The sequence below is a fragment of the Panthera uncia genome (genome assembly GCF_023721935.1).
Source record: "Panthera uncia isolate 11264 chromosome B2 unlocalized genomic scaffold, Puncia_PCG_1.0 HiC_scaffold_24, whole genome shotgun sequence".
Classification (NCBI taxonomy): domain Eukaryota; kingdom Metazoa; phylum Chordata; class Mammalia; order Carnivora; family Felidae; genus Panthera; species Panthera uncia.
Window position 1 is genome coordinate 35,319,881 of NW_026057580.1, and position 20,282 is coordinate 35,340,162.

Sequence of the window (20,282 nt, forward strand, 5' to 3'; positions counted from 1 at the left end):
ATCTATGGAAATGCTGACTATTTAGGGAATCTAATTCCCAATGGAACAAGGATTTAGAGAATTCAGAAAAGTGTTGAGTAGAAATTAAATTTTACAAAGGAGCTAGGCTTCGAGAAAGGAAAGAAGTACAAAGCTCTAGCACTTCAGATAGATAGGTAGGTAGACAGACTGCAATGAAACAGTACTGATTATGTTTCTATTTACATATTATTTAATGTCATCTCAGTTAACTGCAGTTTCTTAACTAGCATTATAAGTGACTTAAATTCCTTAGGCAAATTTTTAATCTTTAACTGTCATTCACTGACCCCTGCCTCACAGACAGACATAATTTCAATTATTTTTGACATGATTGAAATTTTTCCTCAGAGTCTTATTTTTATTTTGTTCAGGCTTTTTAAAATTCACTTAACAGTTACTAGTTGAGTGACTACTGTATGCAGTTCTGTAGTAGGATATATCAATGAGGAAGTCTTTGACAATAGGATACTGTTTTACAAAATGCTAGATGATTCTAGAATCAACTGATGGTATTTAACTACAAATGAGTAATATTTGAGCATTTTCTTCTACAACACTGAAAATACCTGTAAATAAATACAAATCCTCCTTCCTTCCAAAAAGAATAGCAAGAATGTGATTGATTTCCCCAGTCTCAAATGTTTGCTGCTTAAGGACCATATTCATATTACTCTTGCTTTATATACTTTGCTAGTAGGTTTTAATGTAGAAAACTCAAACCTTTTAAGTGTGCATATTTGTTTTATTATAATTAAAGCTCTCCTTTGACTTTTATTAGAGTATATATCATATCTCAAGTGAGCAGAATAATTAGTTACAAAAGAAGAATTGCCTGGATTTTCTAGGTTTGTGTCAGCTCTCAGTTCTTTAGAAGATGCCTTGAGTTGACATCTAACCTCAGGTGAATTGAGGTCACAGTATGAATGCCTTGGGCATTGATTCTTGGCCTTTGGGAAGCTAACAGCATACACAAAGGATTCATACCACACAGCCACACCTTGGCTCCTGGCAAAATTTGCTATTTAATGGTCATCAGTTTTGAAGGCCCTTTTTGGCCTTAACAAATTTGGCCTTATGAGTAATAGTCTTATAAGAAAATACTTTGAAAGATGGTGACCAGTTATAGACAGAATATAAACAGAACTGATGTCTGACTTTTGTGCCTAGCCATTGAAAGCAGTGCTTCAGATTCTCTTGGGAAGTTCCTTAGTAAGATAAAAGTCTGACTCTTAACTCTCATATGAATTCAGCTATATGACCTGCTAGCACCATTTCTCATTTCTACCCTAGTGACTTTTCTTCTTGTAGAACCTATACTCTGCAACCTACCTGGGGGATAATTTGTCAGGACTAGTATTTAGAATTGGTTGTATATACAGTGTTGTACTGGGGCTATTAGAAAGGGACTGTATAGGCCTGTAATGGCCATTACAAGAGGAACCATTTTGAACTGTTGACCTTAAATACCACGTGCATGTCCATCCCGTAACAAGTCATTAAAAAAAAAAAAACAGAATTATATTATTAAGCTGCAATGAAGAAATTTACTGCAAGACCATTTGCAACAATAGAAATGTCTGACTGACAACCTCAGGTTTTGGTGAGAAATGTGTTTTACTTACGTTCAAGTCAAAACCCTAGTCTTAGGTGAAGAGAGTAGGCACAGATTGTACTAAGTGGTAAATATTTAGATATGCATTTGGAGATGGTGAACTAGCTTGAGACATACTTAGGTTTGAATTAGAGTTTTTCTCTAGAAGACTTATTTTTTGCTTAAAAATTATGAGTTATTTATAGATCTATATAGCAGAGTAGGTATTCATTAAATGCCATTTCACCTTTTGTTCCTGTAAACTCTCAGGAGACAATTCTGTTAAACCTTGTCAAACAAGTTGATATTTGGATATATATTTATGTTTTGTTTTATAAGATTAACAATATATCCAAGGGTTTGCCATTTCTCATAATGTGATATAACAAACCTATCTCAATAGGCAGAAAAGGGAGCAAGTATTGGCACTCAGTGGATCTGTGTGGATCCTGTCTTTACCACGTTAGCTCTTTATCTTTTTACAAGGCACTCTATGATCCTCAGTTTTTCTGTCTATAAAATAGGAATAATGACACTTCTCAGAACTGTTATGAGAATATCAAAACAAGAACATACATGTGTATGTATGTGTGCATGCATGCACACACACACATACATGCAGTGCCTGGCATGTATAGATGGCTCCATATTGATGCTCAGTAAAGAAAAGTTGTTACCATCATTTTCCTCATCCCTCATGCACTCCCTGTTCCATTCTCTAATATGGTTGTTCCTAATTTCTTCCATTCATGCATCCCTACGTTCTTAGCACATCCCATTTCATTGAAATATCAAGGCTCAATAGCCTGGGTTTTGTCAGCATTTCACTCCTGTACCTCAGAATCTCTTGATTAATTCTCCTTTCCTTTCATCTAAAATGAATTATACTTGGTTCCATTATCTCTCATTTCCAAACCTTGCTCTTCTCTTAAGTTCTGCATTTTCATTTACTCTCCTCAATTTCCTTTCCTACAATTCAGACTTTCTGGCACTTACCTCTCTCTTCCTCAGGCAAAGTGGTTTTTGACACTGCCCCTTTGGTCTACGCTTTCATACTCGTTACAGTTTGGCTGGCAGCAGGGACTGCTTTGTCACTGAGGGACTTTTAGTTCATGTCAAAGAAAAAACAGATCTTGTGCGAAATGATGGACCGTAAACACTACAAGCTGTGCTCAGACACTGCAAGCTCATGACTTTGGAGATGGGAACACTAAGTCATGTAGTCTTGATCGGTATAATACTGACCTAGAAAACCATTTATCTGCTCCAAAATTGCTTTTTATGTCTTTGCCATTTAGTTTGGTGCCATATAAGAGCCACCTAAAGTTTTCACATTTCAAGTCACATTTAAGTAGTTCTTTTAATGCTTACAAATTGCATTAAGGAATGAAGCAAGATTTTAGTGAATTTGAAATGAAATTTCTCAATACTAGGGTGAAAACTGTGTTACTCGATTTTCAGACTACACTAAGAAAGTGTATTTTGAGCAAAGATTGCTTGAAGTTTATTCTCATGACCATGGTTTTTAAAGAGTAATAGATAAAAACTCATTCTTTACCAATAGAAAGGATTTGATCATGTAATCCTTTCCATATAAAGTAATTCTATAGAGTTAAGTTAATGTGAAAAGTCTATTTAGAATAAATGAACAATCTTAGTATGTATAGTTAGTTCTTTTTTCTTTTAATTTGGAAATTGAGACAACAGTCCAGGTTTCAGGATTTGCAGTAGGGTCTGATGAAGCATCTATCTATAGGTCAAGAAGATAAAAATGCACATTATTACAGATCTAAGTTGTACCTTATTGTCCCCTAGAATCTGACATTTTCCCATTTTTTTGTTCTATAATAGGGGAGATAACCCTGTAGTAAAGTAATTACAGCTGTGAAAATCATTTTATCTAAAAGAAAAATTGTCAATCTGAATACAACTTGAATAAAACAATAATATATTTCCAGTGAGCAGTATGTATTTTTTACTCTCATACTTCAAATCACTTGATAAGTGAATTTTACAGCATTGTTGTAGAAATGATGAGGTATTATTTCTTTGCTTCTGTCACTGTAAAAAATAATACAGATTGGGTACATAAACATGCATTTATTTAAAATACAAACTGCAAATGATTTAAAAAGGCAAAAGCATGTATATATTTTAAACAAGATACACATACATCAGTTTTTAATTTTTAATCCTTAATTCGTAAATTGATTTCATAATAATTTTGAACCCTATATTAAGATAACTGTCAATATATGGACAAATATCTTTTCAGACTTATTTTTAATCTTAGAAGACATGTTATTATCCATACATCAGCCATTTGTATTTAGTCAGTTCAATAATGAAACTTTCTCCTTACTGTATCATTTTAATTTGTTGGTCTGCTTAAGTTAACCTCAGAAGACATCTTCCTTTTTGCAGCCTACTTGGAATAGACTTCCTCCTGCAGAGTAAACTTATGAACATTGTAAATACAGAGTCTTACAGTGTGCTGTTTCTTCTTGAAGGCATATGCTTAAAGTATTCCTATATTCATGACTCTAATTGTATTTATTCATTCAGTCAAGTTATCTTTATTGAGCTCTTGCTTGCTGTACAGCTGTATTCTAGGTACTAGAGATAGAGCTCAATAAAAAACAAGAGACAGAAGTCTCTGCCCTTGTACAACTTAACAAGAGGTTTGTTACATTGGAGGATTCTGGATTAGCCCTCTGAAGACCACATGGCATGCATAGCTGCAGTTACTTGTCCGTTTCGTTTTAATTCCGTTTCAGTGATTGCATGATGATGGGTTTCTTCTGGTTTTTAAAGTCGCTGCCTTGTAAGAGTAACCAGGTTTTCCTTGGACGAATGTGTTGGTATCAAACTTAATGTGAACCTGCTGACTGAAGATCTTTTTTGGCCCTAATGTTTTAGGGTTCTCCCACCATGCCTTTCTAGAAGGGGATACGCAGCCCTAAGAGCGACTGATCAGCCAGTCCTTAGGGGAAAACATCCCGCTCGCTCAAGGTCGAGTGAGCACTCTAGTGTCAGAACACTGTGTTCTACCCACCACCTTGCCCCTGGAGGGTCGGCGCCACCTTCTCCGCTTCTGACAAGGTCGCTATTCAGTGTCCAGCCCAGCATTCATGTTCTGCCTCCGGGTGTTGGTGTGGTGTTGTACCTTCCTGAGCACTTGATGCTTTCACTCATTATGACACCATAATTTTTTAATCCCTTCTTTGTGCCACTTAAACCTCTCCCACATCCTCTATTACTTGCATCTATCTTCACTGTGCTGGTAGTAGTCTATAGCTCCTGACAATTAGCTATCATTGAAAATTAAATTTGACTGTGTTATGTCCTTCCATCTGTTTGTGGCATATTCATATATATATATATTTTTTTTAATTATGTGAAATTCTTTATGAGAAATTACCTGGAGAATTAAATGTGTATTTTCTTTAAAAAGTATAAGAGAAATTAAAAAACAAAATTTTTGTATGTGTTCAATAAAATCTTAAGAGCATTTTAAAGTTCCCTAGTTTAAAAAAATTTTTTGAATGCCAGCAGATGGAGGTCAGCTTACTCATGTGCAGTAGTAATGTATCTGCACACTTCTCAAATTTATATTTGTAATTTTGACCATTCCACCAGTATATTTTATAACATGTACTTAAGGTTATTTTTTTTTAATATCTGTCAAGATTTTTCCTATTTAAAAATAAATAACAAGTGAATGGTAATTTATAAAAGTCTACAGCTAGAACTATTCTTATCACTTACAAATAATTCTAGATATAAATATTCATTAACTTAATTGTAGCAATTTAGGCAACAGCCTTTCTTAACTAATTTATCCACAATGATAGAGTTCAGAGGCTGTAAGTCAATATATTATTTGGTTCAGCACCACCAAAAATGGATAACTTAATGGAAAGCCACAATTTCATAGAAAGTTAATTCATAGAAGGGAGTCTAATTGTACTCAATTCAGAAATTCATTATGCAGAACTGTGTGTGACAGACATTATCCCTGTCTCTTTTAGTCTCTTTTTATAATATTTCTTTTACACATACCATCAAAAACATTTGATTTTGTTTCCAAAAGCTGAGTTAGGAGGTTTATGTCTATTTTAATAGTAATAGGATGAAGGGAAGGTATTTGTCAGGCCCTCTTGGAATTTCACCATTTCATTCCCCCCTTTGTTCTTTGCCCACAGAATGCACAGACAAGCAAGTCCGACCCATCCTCCTCCTGCAGACACATCCTTCAGCAATCGGAGGGGCCGGCAGCTACCACAGGTGCCAGTGAGAAGCGGCAGTATAGAACAAGGTATCCAATAAAGAGAGATCATTGTCCAAAAACCTTGGATTTGAGAACCACCTCTTTTTATACTCCTTTTATTAAATGAGTAGTACTTTGATTTATGTAGTTTGCAGAATCCTAAGATTTTGTTTCTTGAAATTTTATTCCCAGAACCTAACGGTAGTGGTTCATGGAATATACTCTAACATTGCTGAGTGAGTGAATGAATGAATTTTAGATTGCCAATTAAGAGAGTGAAATCAGCCCTAGAAACACCTTTTTTCAAAGAAACAAAGAAACAAAACACAATTTTTAAAATCTTAGTAAAATACGGTATTTTATGTGTGTGAGAGGGCTTATTTAAGCTTTTTAAAAAATATTTTTTAAACAAACACTTGATCATATTGAAGTCTTTACTAGTATTTTTTAATTTTAATTCATTTGCAATATTCTGTGTTTTTTATACAACTTTTATGAAGAATGACTTAGAGAACACATTTTAGTGTTTTGTGTTTTTTTTAACAGTTCATGTTACTTACAGATTCTCTTATTTTAAGCATATACACATTGTGTTTATTTTCCTAGAAAGAGAGAGAATGGGAAAGAGAAATAGAAAAAGAGAGAAGGAAAAAGTTTTGACAGTGGAAATAAATTCCCTAAAGTATTTGGGCTAGATTATATAAATTCTAGGTTAAAATAGTCACTGTGTTTTTTCATGTGACCCAAGATCTATCCTAATTCTCCATAGGTGAAATGATTTATCAGTATATGTTATCACATAACCAGTGTGGGATCTGTTAAGTAATTTAGTGAAATAATTTTTATTTTGGGGTGGTAATATAAATACAATGGACTCACATTTAAAACATGTATTCAAAATCTTCATCCCCATAAAATGACTAAAAGGGTAACATTTTGAATATTTTTTCAACAGTGTTGGTTGTTGCTGATATAAAACTTGTATTTCATTCTGTATTGAGGGAGCTGTGTATGTGTTTTACTTAATTGAAGTACTTTACTGAATGTATCACAGAAATGTATCACACAAGTATCACAGAAATGATCTAAGAAGATAAGTACATTGTTTCAAGGACTGTTATGGCAGAATTTATAAATAGACTACTTGGTTATAGAAAGATTAGTGTAGATTTTAAGAAGTATTAACTTACTGATAGAGGAATGCTACTATGGTAAACTCAGGATGTGTATTATTTTTAAAGATTATACATCTCACTGATATATCATGCTTCAGTATTCAGGATTATTATAAGAGTATTCATTTAGTTAATAAGATATATATGCTGCTATGTGAAAATCTGACTTTCTTTTCTAAAATAGCAATTAATTCATTGGAATTCTCAATTCACGTGTTTAACAAACTTTCTTTTCTCTTTTGGGAACATTTTGAGAAGATAATTCATAATGTTTTTATGACTCAAATTAACAACAGCCCAGATGAAAGAAACTGCTTTAAATAAAATTTGGTGTTTATATAAATTATCCATTCATGAACTCCTGTTGCACAACTAAAAGAACTACAAATTCTAGAATTTTTCTACAAACTCAGTGTTATTAGCCATAATTTGCCAAAGATCGATATCCAAAAAGTCATGTGTTCCTAAAATTCTTTGCATTTCCTCCAGTTGCTAAAACACTCTGTAAGTTCAAAAGCATATAAGGGTACTGCATATAACGCATACAGTGAGGTTATAGCTATATTATTTCTATAGAAATAAGAATTGCTTCTATGAAATAATTTGGAATGTATGCTGGATTTGTTTTTTTTTTTAAGCTTATGTTCTATTGTTAATATCAACATTATTGTTTATGATATTCATATTCACAGTTGTCTTTCAGAGAAATCATCAATTTGTAAGGATTGAATTGAGGTGGGAAGAAAGGAATGACTGAGGATGAAATTGATGGACTTATTTTGATATTTAATATCATAAATATACTAGTAAACTCTTTTTATTATTTGAGGTTCCTGAAATTTGTGATCTCAACAGTCATATACATAAAACTTTTTAAAAATATGAGAACAAACGTGTTATTTTCTCTAAGTGTTTTTCTATAATTAAAATAGGTCAGTTTTACTTTATGATTTTATCATGTGCTCTGGGACCTTTGGTAAATGATGATAGTGTCCACCATCATCTTATCATGGATCTATTTCACACTGAACAGACATGACATCTTTGTGTGTCCCAAAATACATTTTTTAAAGTAAAATATTCATTTGATTCATGGACTAGAAAGAATGTAGCATGTTCTATTTATGATTCATTTCATTGTTCATAGGGCTTTCATAGAATTATGGTTTTTTCTTTTGATATTATTTTTTGAACGTTAGTTATATCTTCTATGAAGTTAATGCTGAGTGCAGTTTATTTGCAATTAAGCCTCTACTTGATTTCCTTCTCTCCAAGTTTCTTTTTCGTTGTTTTTTGTTGTTTTTTATTTTTAACAGAGAGTATTTTTTTTGTTTTGTTTTTATTTTTGTTTTTGAAAAAAGAACTGAGGTGATGATAAGCAGTTGATTGGTAAGAGCAAATATTTCAAATGGTTTAGTTTCCTGGATAGTGATGCAACTTCTTGATGAACTTATAAAGTAATGTTATTCATATGGTTTCTGGGTACAGTTACCTACATTATTGTGTTTTGGATTCATGCCAGGATGATTAGATTGGATGCATGTTTTGTTTTATTTTCTGTAACTCAGTTTTACTACTCTGTCTTTGTAACATAGAAGCAATATGTGCTATTTAAAGGCAAACACATCCTTTGAAAAGACATTTTTACTTAATTTTTGAAAAAGTTTTTTGAAGTTTCTTTTAAAGATTATGAATGTTAGCATACTTGCTACAGGGATTCTGATTATATTAAAGTATGCTTAGAAGAAAAGAAGAGAAATGATCACAACACAGATTTTGAGATAAATTAGTCAAAAAAGTAGCCTTACAATTAGGTAACTAATGGTTTGTGATAATTGAGAGCAAAGACTTCCAAGAAATTTCTCTGGTTATATTACAAAGTTGTGTTCCGGTGTAGCCCTATGGAGAGTGAATCTGAAAGCAACATAATTGTTTGCATACAAATGTTATATGGTTTTCTGAAACCAATGAAGTGATTTTTTCGTGCTCAACTAGATGTCTTCTAAAGAAGTATTTAAAAATTATTTGTAAACTAACACTTGGTATGCCAGTTATATTTTATGTGTTCTATTGTTACATCTGCCACTTAACAGTCTAATGGTAGTCCCCTTCGGAAATATCTAGAAAGGCCATTATGTTTCAATAAATAGTGTACCAACAAGGAAGCAGATATAAAGTTTTGTAAAATGTCTTAAGAAATATAATCTCCAAAGAACAATTTCTGTTTGAGATATTTTAATATTAATTTGAGAAGGAAGAAGGGATCACTTAATTAGGATAATTTTTTTCAATGTGGAAAATGTTACTATTTTCACAGTGAAGAGAAAATGCCTACTATCTAGTAAAAATCAGAATTCAGGTTTTCATTATTTATATAAAATTTCAAATTATCTGTACTGCTATCATTTTTGAAATGATAAAAATGTTTGTATGAATATTAAGTATGTTTTTTAATACACTTGCAGTAAAAAGTCTTAATGGATTAAAATTAGAATGCTTTAGGAAAAATTGGTGCTGAAATATTTTGCTGTTCTTAAAAGGCAAGAAAAATGGCACACAATATATTTTTCAATGCCAAACATTAATTTCCCAATGTTTCTGTTTTTATTTTAAATCTTTAAATTGTATTCATTCTTTCTTTGATTAATTTTAGTACCATATTTGAGAGTTCCTCATGGTTTGTCATTGTGATTTATCATATTACATTATATGTTGTGCATTTTTATTATTCATGCCATTGTGTTGATTCACATTTCCGTGTCTAACTATAAATTTGCTGATTTCTTTCTTTTGTTTCCATCATTATGTGCATTTAATTCATTGAAGAACAAGAAAAATATAACTCTTCCACAAAAGGTAAATATTAATGTAACTTTTTAACCATTTAATATTATTCCTTTTCTTTCATAATATGTGAGTTATATAACTGTATTTATTAAAATAATGAGCAAAATTATTTAGCATAAGGGTAGTTTTTTCCCTACAGTGTTTTGTAAGGCATTTTATGTTAAGTATTTTATATTGTGTACAGTTCACACTACAGAGGAAAATATTAAAATGAAGAGTGCTTTGTCTTAAAATTTACCTACTCTGACCATTCCTTTGGAAAAATAACACATTTTTAAAATATTTTTGTTTTGTTTGTTTCCATTCCCCTGCTCTCATGTAAAGGGTTTAATTCTTACTTTCTGTTCAGGGTAATGTCTCCAGTAAAGGAATAGAAAATCCCTGGATTTTCCTTTTTAATAGCACTAATATTGTAGAATGTTTGGTCCCCACTGCAATCATGCATCTAGGAAATGGATGCTTAAATGTTACTTCTCTTGGCCCACTTAAACTGCTTTGTTGGCACATTGGTAACCTCCAACCTTATCTTTTGGATCACAGTTGAGTTTTGGTCTTCAGACTTGAGTTTCAAGCAGACATATACCTTGACCTGCTCTCATGTGCTGCTAATACTATTTCCTATTCAGTATTACTGTTGACCTGATAATTAAGTATTTGAATATGAGTTTTTAGCTTAATGAAATAATATTAATAATAGTTAAAAATTAAATAATACTGTATAGTGTAATAAAAGTACATTTACTCAGTATTGTGGATTAATGATTGAATTAATTTGGTGGACGTAGTAAGCCTAAAAATTAGTCCTGAGAGTAGCATCATCCCTACTTTACGAATGATAAAACTCAGATTATGAGAGATTAAGAGACTTACACTGCTGATGGATAGTAGACTATAAGCCCAGTTCTCTCACTTTTGACCTCCTTCCACTATACTTTAGTATATCCTGTTTTAATAAGCACAAATCCCAACTACATTATCCCTAAATCCTAGTATATTCAGGTATTGTTATATATCTCAGTATTACAGAGTGAAAATGGGAGATAATATTCAATTACTTATTTAATTTGAATTTTTAAAAATATGTCTATATTCTGATAAATGCATATTCTGGCAGACACTATACTAGGCAATAAGTACATATTAAGAAAAAATAAAATATTCAGTAAGATCCAAGATGTCTACATCCCTAGATTTTGCATAGATTGCTAGCCTTCCTGAATTTTTAATTCAGGTATCAGAAATAAACTTTAAATTCAGTGGTATAAAAATGGCCAATACATTTGTACTTTAGTTCAGAAGAATTTACTTGGATTTGCATGGTAAATTTTAGTTGATAAAAAAATTAAAATTCTATATTAGAAATGGGCCATGACCTAATTAATTCAGCCAAAAGAAGGAAAAAGGTAATAATTGTTTAGAGAGATCTTCCATATGTATTATTACTACCCAAAAGCTATAATTAGCTAATCAAAACAAAATTCCTAAGATGTGCAACCTAAAGTCTCTGTGAAGTATGCACATTTACAGGCTCCCTGCAGAGTGTGACAGATTGTGACATTTTTACAAGGTCATTGTGTTCTGGATGAGATGTGTCATCACTCTGCCCAGTTTTCTTTGCACACAGGACATGGATATGCTTCACAGAATGGAACCACACATGACTGAAAATAGCCAACGAGGTACCTCCCAAAATGCATGCAGGCAAGGCAGAGAGCGCAGGGGATGCTGCATCTCTCTCCTGGTATCGAAGGGAGTATTGCTTAGTCACAGAAAGTGTTCAAAGCCCAGAACAAATAGAAGCACATTCAGGAAATCTCTTTAAATAAAGTCAGATTTTAGCCTCACATACCCCATAAAAAAGAAACAGTTTTGTTTTGCATAGAAACTGTTGCTATGAGCTGATCTTTTCTGGGATGGATCGTATTGGAGAATTAAGATGTTTTGAGTCCTCACATGGGACAAGCCATGCCTAGGTGACCATATAGGTTAAGGGGCTCCTCATGAGAGTTTGCTTTTAATGAGTTGTAGACAAACTTGTAGGGACAGCTAATGGTCCCAGTTTGTGGAGGACTGAGATGCAAAATTTCCAGTGCTTAAACTGGGACAGTTGCAGGCATAGAGGGGTGGCTGGTCACTCTAACTGCAGGGGAGTTATATATACTGCAGGTATATAACTTTTCAGCATATATTTGTAAAGCACATAAAAAGAGGTGTTAAATACTATTAGCATTTTTAATGTTAGATAAAATTTATTGAGCACTTACTGTATGTGAATGACTTGGCCAAGAGCGCTACCTGAGAGGTAACTATCAATATCTTCATTTTCCAACTGAGAAAACTAATGCTTAGGAAGGTTAAAAATCTGGCCCTTTATCAGTCATTTATTTGGTAAGTGGTAGAACAGGAGGTGGGCCTGAGACTCACTCCAAAGACCTTGTTCTTAACTACTCTGCTCTACCGGCTCTTCAGCGTTCAGACAGCATTTATTGAGTACCTACCTTGCACGCAGTACCACATGATTATGGTAACAACACATGTACAGCCGTAAGGGAGGTATTATTACCCATTTATTTCATGTAGAGTCAAGGGGTTAAGTGAAATGCCTAAGGTGACAAAACTTCTGGACAGCAGAACCAGATTTTCAGTCCACAGCCTATGTTCTGTCCAGGGTTCCATATTGCTGTGACATCTGCCACTTACAACACCAGGATCTTGGAGAGGCCCAGTTAGGGGTTCCAGCACCCCCTAAAGACCCATTTTTTTACCACTGAACTAAATCTCCTAATACCTGGCTTGCCCTCAAGTTACTAATTTGAGAAAATAAAACCAGTGCATTTGAGTAAAGATAACACATTCTCGGGGTTGAAAAGTTAACTTGAGAAACTATAAATGTTCATACTACATTATTTATCTTTTACTTCCCTCTTTTATGTTGAAAGCTGAGAAACCATATCATTTTAGACTTCACAAACTGCTTTATAGGCATATTTTAAATTATTCATTCTAAAAGTAAGCCAATTTTTCCCTCTCTGCTACATTTCTTGGACAGTTTTAAAGAGCCCATGAATGTAGTTTGGGGGCATCGCAATAATGATATAAGAAGATCAAAACAGAACCAGAAATTAAATGACATCAAGGTGAGAAAAAATGTTACTATCATAATAAATTTCTAACTTATATGACTTTGGATAGTATTTCTTAAGCGCATTAACTTTTTGGGTTTTGTAAGCAATTTTGAATCATAACAAAACACATCATATTCTCTTTTATACAAATATGAATTTTCTTTATTATAAAAAATGTAATTTACACACATGGAGAATGAGCAGCAATTAGAGTTCAAGTTATTAAATGATTTGAATAGGGGCAGAGAGTAAATGGCATTTGTTGCTTTTTGTTTTCCAGTTTCACTAATAAGATATATAATAATTATTGCAATCAGGTCATAGAGGCTATTAAAAGATTATCTCTAGTCAACTGTATTTTAAAGTACAAGGTTTCTATAAAAAAATGCTCCAATCAGTTACCTATAATTTCCTTCCTTAAATGTTGACAAGAACAGTTGGAATGCTAACTTATGCAAAAAAAAAAAAAAAACTTATAATTTTTCTGGAACTCTTAAGCATTAACCTTAATTAGATGCAATTCATATAAAAAAGTGGAAAACATTATTTTAATAATCTTCTGTGACCTTAGCTATTGTATACATGATACTTGCACATTAAGAGTATACTATGGTTGTAAAACGGTAGGAAAAAATCATGTAACTTCATTTTTGCTAAAACAAGTAAATTTGTGTATTCTTCAGAAGCAGCATTATTTTAACTGTCACTAAGTAAAAAAGGATTTCAGTTTTATTTACATTTTATTGGATGCATATTTGGCCAGGTGATTTCATTTCCTCTTATTGTATCATGTTGTGATTTCGAAGATTTAAGTTTCTTTATCTTCCAGGGCTTTGCTTTTCTTGAACACATAACGAATATTTATGAATGACTGTTCATATTAGTAAAAGTGTCTAATTTATCCATTTCTTTTTTTGCCACAAATCCATAAATATAGTTGTCATTCTAGCCTTCTCTTTAAACTTTAGAGAGTGAAGCAGCTCATGTGAAACAGTTTAGAACTCTTGGGGGTTTTTCCCTAAGTTTATTTATTTATTTATGAGAGAGAAAGAGAGAGAGAGAGAGGCACAGAATCTGAAGCAAGCTCCAGGCTCTGAGCTGTCAGCGTATAGCCTGATGTGGGGCTCAAACTCACAAACTGCGAGATCGGGACCTGAGCCGAAATCAGAGGCTTAACTGACTGAGCCACCCAAGCATCCCAGAACTCTTGGTTTTAACCTTATTTTCCCATTCTGCTGATTCATGTGTGGTTATTTATAATAGTATATGGACTTTTAAAACTTCAGAGTATTTAACACATCAACTAAGGCTCAGCTTGCAATATATGCCTCATTGTGGGAGAACATTATTACCCCTTTCTTCCTGGAATTTGTGGGGAAAGTGCAGAGGAAGACTAAAAGGCAGACAGAGGTCTAGCCATGCATAAGCTCTTTGATTTTTTTAACAACATATATTTCCCTTAAATAGTGTATTTTTAACAAGTTTTAAAATTGGTAAATATTTTTTACAAAAGAAAGGGAAGAGATTGTCAAAAAATTGATATTGAATTTAGTAGTTATGCTACATCAAACCTTTCAAGATAGATACTGCTGCCGTCAGTGTAATTGAAGTGTAATTGCCGTCAGTGTAATGAAAACTATGGATAAATATATTGAAGATCATTTGGAATAAGCAACATGGCCCCTCGAGGAATGATTTTGTTATTCTCCCAGAGAAGCCTTACCTACCTGGGCTGCTTTTCATGAAGACTGTATCCTAAGAAGTGTCTCATAAGGAAAATAGTGTTCCCTCTCAGAAGAGAAAAACATTTAAAAAGCCTTTTATTCCTGTGAAACATAAAAGAGCAAGGTAAAATGGCAGATTCTTTCATCAGGAGCCTGACTTTCTTACCTGTGAGGTGTTGGACTAGTATTTTCAGTGTTGCTCTAGTGCTTGACAGTTTTAACACTGAAAGTGATGTCTGGGATTGGAAATCCTGAGCTTTGTTTTCGACAGTTTGGTGAAAATCAGCATGCTATAAGTGATGGTATGTGGCTTTGGCTGCAGTGAGATTTGAGTGATTATATATACAAATTACCTATTTTGCCTATGCTGATACTGCCTTTCAGTGATATACCAAAACACAGGCTATTTTCTTTAAAAGCCTTTAAAGGCAATGTGTTTTCATTTAACATGTTATTTACTTGTTGTGTTTAATGTTTCCCATGCTGGCCAGATGTTATCTTGTATTCTTATTGTTCCTACTAGCATAGCACAATCCTTCATATTTAAGAGAAGCATACAATAGCACAAGGGGGACCATTTGACACATTTCTACCCTTGCAAATTGAAATGCACTTTATTCTGAGAAAGTGACCCAGAATTTGGGCCTTTCTGTGCAGTCAAAATAGTCTAGACATTAAATCTTCATGTACATCTACTGTATATGTGTGTGGAAGGTAGAGGACATATTAGTATTACATCAGAGTTGCTTACTACATTTGTATGACTCCACAAATAAGATGAACATGCAAGGAATACTTTTTAATTGAGAAGAAACCATAATAATAAATAATAATGTAAAATACACTGGTGATTTTGTCCCCTTAACATCTATATTTGTAGCAAGGTGGCAAATTTTAAAATGCTGGAAATTAGGTACTAGAGCAAGTGAGAAAGTCATTATTGTAGTTTTCCATTTTTTGAAAATGGAAAAATTACCTTGCTAATACCCTTCTGAAGTAATACAAAATCATAAACCACAATAGCTGGAGGTTACACTGAGTAGTCTTAATCATTTTATAAATAACAACTGCATAGTGAAGAAATGTCTCAGGAATTGATCAAGGCAACACTGATGAACCAATGAATGGTAATGGGTCTAAGATTATAATCTATGCCTAGTCATTCCCCATCCTTGGGATTTACCGTTTTGCCGCATTGCTTCCAAATGTATGGAGAATGTTTATACATATTAACAATATGTGCTCTACTAAAGCTTAAAAAACTGTTAGTAGAGATTAGTATTACATTTTTAAAATTTTCAGATATCAACCCATCTTTCTATTCAGGCTGTGGATAGTTTATAATGTTACAAAATCAATTAGCTAAATATTTGTCATCTTTTATTACTTTATAGTCTCCATGTTTCATATTATATTGTTTCTTATGTTTGAGTTCCTACTATCAGTGATTTTTTAAATGCTTCAGAGAAGAAATTTTTTTTCAATATTGTCAATAACTGAGACATTGTAGGTGTTTCATTTATTTATTTCATTCTGCCTAACAAATTCCAGATATGCGGTCATTTATCATTGCTTTCTCTGAGACATCGGAGCAAAGATGGGACTCCATTATCACTGAAGACTCATTGTACTACTAAATAGCAGTGAAGCAGAGGCATTAACTTTTCTGTTCACAAAGTGTGATAACACATTGTAGTTGACTTGACAAGCTTAGTTATCCTATCCAAATATGATCCTGTGTCACCACTGACAGATGTACTAGCTCACCTTGTTACAAAGTAAAATAATCATAATATTTTTACTTTAATATATTTACTAATATAGAAATTTTATTATTCCTGTTCTCTTTTACACTTTTGTTTCACTTGGAATACCCAAAAGTATTTGAAGGCTTAACAACATATTGTATGGATTTTCTTTTTTGCCTGTAAACACAAATATTTGAAATTCCAAATTCATGTTAATTTGTAGATGCATAGGAAGAAATGAAGATTCAGAGCAAATTTATCTTTGTATAATTGTAAATTTATGAATATTTTTAATATATCTAAGAAAGTATAATGATTACATTATAATTATCTTAAATTACACTTAACTCTAATATTTAAAATATTTTTAAGCAAATCACAAATGTCCGGTAAGTCAAAGGAGTTTCCCAGAAAAATCACATTCTTTTTAGTGGAGGTGATACTATATACATATGTACACACTATATATATATAGCTTTCAGTGATGGGTTAAGGAAGATTTATTAAAGATTCTTAAGCTTTTTATTTTTTTTATTTTTTAAGTCACAGGCCTTATCTTAAATAGTCTTACAAAGAGATAAAATTGGAAGAAATTCATGCAGGCACAAACACAGTATTTGCAAATGATTTCAGCTTATTTGTACTTTCATCAAAGATCATCCATACCATTAAACTAAGAATACATCACAAAATTTGGAAAATGAAAAGGGAGTAATTATTTTACTCTGACTTCTTAATAGTATCTAATATTTTCCACTAGAAAATTGTAATAAATTATAGACTTTAAAATCATATTTACTGTTCTCATCTTTCATACTCTAATAAGAGTCCCTGTTGAGCTTAGAAGAAATAATTTCACAAGTATGATTTTAAATTAACCTGTAAAAAAGTTCTAGTTTTATACTTTCTTAATTGTAATGTTGAGTTCATATTTGATATATAGACATTCACTTGATAAAAATTCCAGAGTTTAAAAATAACTGAAAGTAAAGTGGACCTAAGAAAACAGATTTAAGTTCAATGAATATTTTTTAAGTAAGTTAGTAATCTGCTTTTTTAAAAAACACAATTCAACATCAAACACAGCATTCAGCTTTTAGAAAGCATAGTGAATAATTCCAACTTAAAGAACTTTTGTATAAAATTATAGTGTTAATTGCACCTTAGAGGTAGAGAAAAATTGTTTATTACTGTCACTCTATCTGCAATTCTAGCTGAAACAGTCTCTAACAAACATCCTTTTTTGACTATATTGTATCTAATGACTATATGTTCATTAAAAGATTAAATGCAATTGCATGATAATTACATTTGTTGTATAAAATGAGAGCGTATTTTTTTTAACTCTCTAGTATGTGACAGTTTTGAAATTAAAAAAAATTTAAAACCCAGAAGTCCTCCAATGTTTAAATTCTTTTTATAAAGAACGAGCAACTGGCATTTTAATGATTTTGTTAGTTTACAATGCTGCCAATATTCAGGATACTCCTAAATGTGAATTTGATGCTAGGATTATGGGGAGAATTGGAAGATATTTCATATTTTAATTTTGCTATTGGCATTAAAAGTCAATACAAAAATTTTAAATGATGATTAGTAATCCTTCTTTTCAAAGTAAGATATTTGAGCTCTATGGGCTGTGGCTCATTGTCCTTATATTGGGATACTCAACAGGTAATCATATTCCAAGGATGCAATTTAGTTTTATCATTGCTAAGTATCCGTTATTTTGTATAAATCATGTACATTAATAATCATGTCATCTGGTTCAAATTTGTGATAAATATTTTAATTCATATATTTGTTTTTACTATTTAGATAGACATACCAATAATTCAGAAATAATGTCATTTCATTTCAAAATAGATTGTTTAAAAATAAAATGCAAGTAAGCAAACTCTGTAAAAAGTATAAAGAACTTGTATAAAGTTATTTCAGAATACACACTAATGTACAAACCATAAGGAAATAATGAGAACTACTTAAAAATGTAAATTTTATGGAATTATCTGATCTTTTGATTATGAGTAAGTAAATGATAAGCTATTTGCGTTTTGCTTCTGTTCTTGAAATCTGAGAGCAAGTAGTGAGGACAGCATGGCAACTATATTTTTGCTGGCTAGTCAAGGGAGTCTACTTGTGGTTTTGAGTCAGATTTTGGGCATTTTCTTTCTTCAACAGATTAAAAGATGTCAACTTTCACTCCTTTAAGAATAAAGATAGTTTATTAATCATTTTTAGAAGGTCAAAATGAAGTCATTTAAAACCATTTTAGGATTTATTTTATTTAGGCTACCCCTGTCTACTTATGATTTCGTTTTCAGTTTTTCAAAATAAAGATTTAAATGCTGCCATGTCATATTTAGAGACATGAGGTGTTGTCCTGGCAGACTAAAATCATCAGAACTGTTTCAGATTGCTTCAGGCCAGTAGTTCTTGAGAAATCATCTTTTCAGTGTCAAGTTACTGTCTTCCCTAGGAATTTCATGATACTAAAAGTGAAGGTCACAAAGCTATGGGCTAATCAATGTGAAAAATTTCTTAAAATTAGTATAATTTATTGAGAATATGAAGCTAATACCATTTAAATTTGCTTTTATCACAAAGATGGCTTTGAGTTAGTTCCAGTTTTAAGTGTAGAGTATAACTGATTACATACAGTTCATTTAACTTCCTTGAAATTCAAAGCAAATGACTGAGCAAGGGTCCAGAGGCACCCACAAAATAGGCAGAAGGCAGAGAACAGATAATTGTGCATTTTCTTGTATTGCCTATGGCTTTCTGCAAATATTACTCATTTCTCAATAGCTTTTTCTCATTTTCTAATTAATCTCAAGTAACCTTTTATTTTCTAGTACTTGTTATGACTCCTTTAATACTGTCAAGTATACATTTCTGAACTACTTCTCTCAAGATCTCCATAGAGCCATCTTTTAATCATACAGTTATCACTTCCTGTCAACATTTCCAAAGCAAGTGTGCATCATTGCTTAATTCACAAAACTGTGATGTTAGGGATTGATACTGTCTATCTCATTTACTGAATATAAGCAAAGCTAAACATCTAATAATTTTATACTAAAAATATAATTAAAATATTTATCCACACATTTAAAACAATGTATTTGTCTCTTGTGCTGTTAGTTTGTACACACAATAAAAGCTACATATTTATATAATCTTTATAATTGGTATCAGTATCTTTTATCAAGGATGATAGACCTTTAATCATTGCAGTGGTAAAATTTACCAACAAGTATCTTTATAAACTCTTTGTAAGAGATAAAATCATCAGCCAAGTTAAGTCACATATATCAACATTTATACTATCCTTTAAGTCACTGGGCCCTCTTGGCAGAAGCCCCAATACTTTAATCACATACAAATAGGTATTTTTCCATATATACATGTATATATATATATATATATATATATATATATATATATATACATGTATATATATATATACACCACACACACACACACACACACATATACATATAAATGTATATATATGTATATATATACATAACTTAAAAATAAATCTTAGCACTGGTTGCAGAGGTTGAATAGTCCAGGAAATTGTCAAAAGATAAATTGTAAAAAATAAAAATAAGTCTCACACAATACAGGTGTATGTTTTGAAGAGTTGATTCTGCACACTGGCTCTTTTTTCCCCTTAATTTGTAAAAATGTATTAATTAATGGCATGCTCTTGAAGCTAAGCTGCTTCTGATGGATTCTGACTTAAAATAACTTGTACTTTATTGAAAGCTATAAT

The 20,282-nt window shown here is 32.0% G+C and overlaps 1 protein-coding gene across 2 annotated transcripts in view; it reads left to right on the plus strand.

The window, feature by feature from the left end:
* RIMS1 (regulating synaptic membrane exocytosis 1) overlaps window positions 1–20,282 on the plus strand; it is a 487,006-nt gene that overhangs the window by 359,644 nt on the left and 107,080 nt on the right. The window contains exons 22-24 of one of the 2 annotated variants that reach the window (XM_049652868.1): window positions 4,532–4,714; window positions 5,818–5,930; window positions 9,884–9,913. In XM_049652868.1, the coding sequence (XP_049508825.1) occupies window positions 4,532–4,714; window positions 5,818–5,930; window positions 9,884–9,913 (326 nt within the window). Of the gene's footprint in view, window positions 1–4,531; window positions 4,715–5,817; window positions 5,931–9,883; window positions 9,914–12,953; window positions 13,042–20,282 lie in introns of those variants that run through there. The other variant, XM_049652866.1, reaches the window with a different exon arrangement.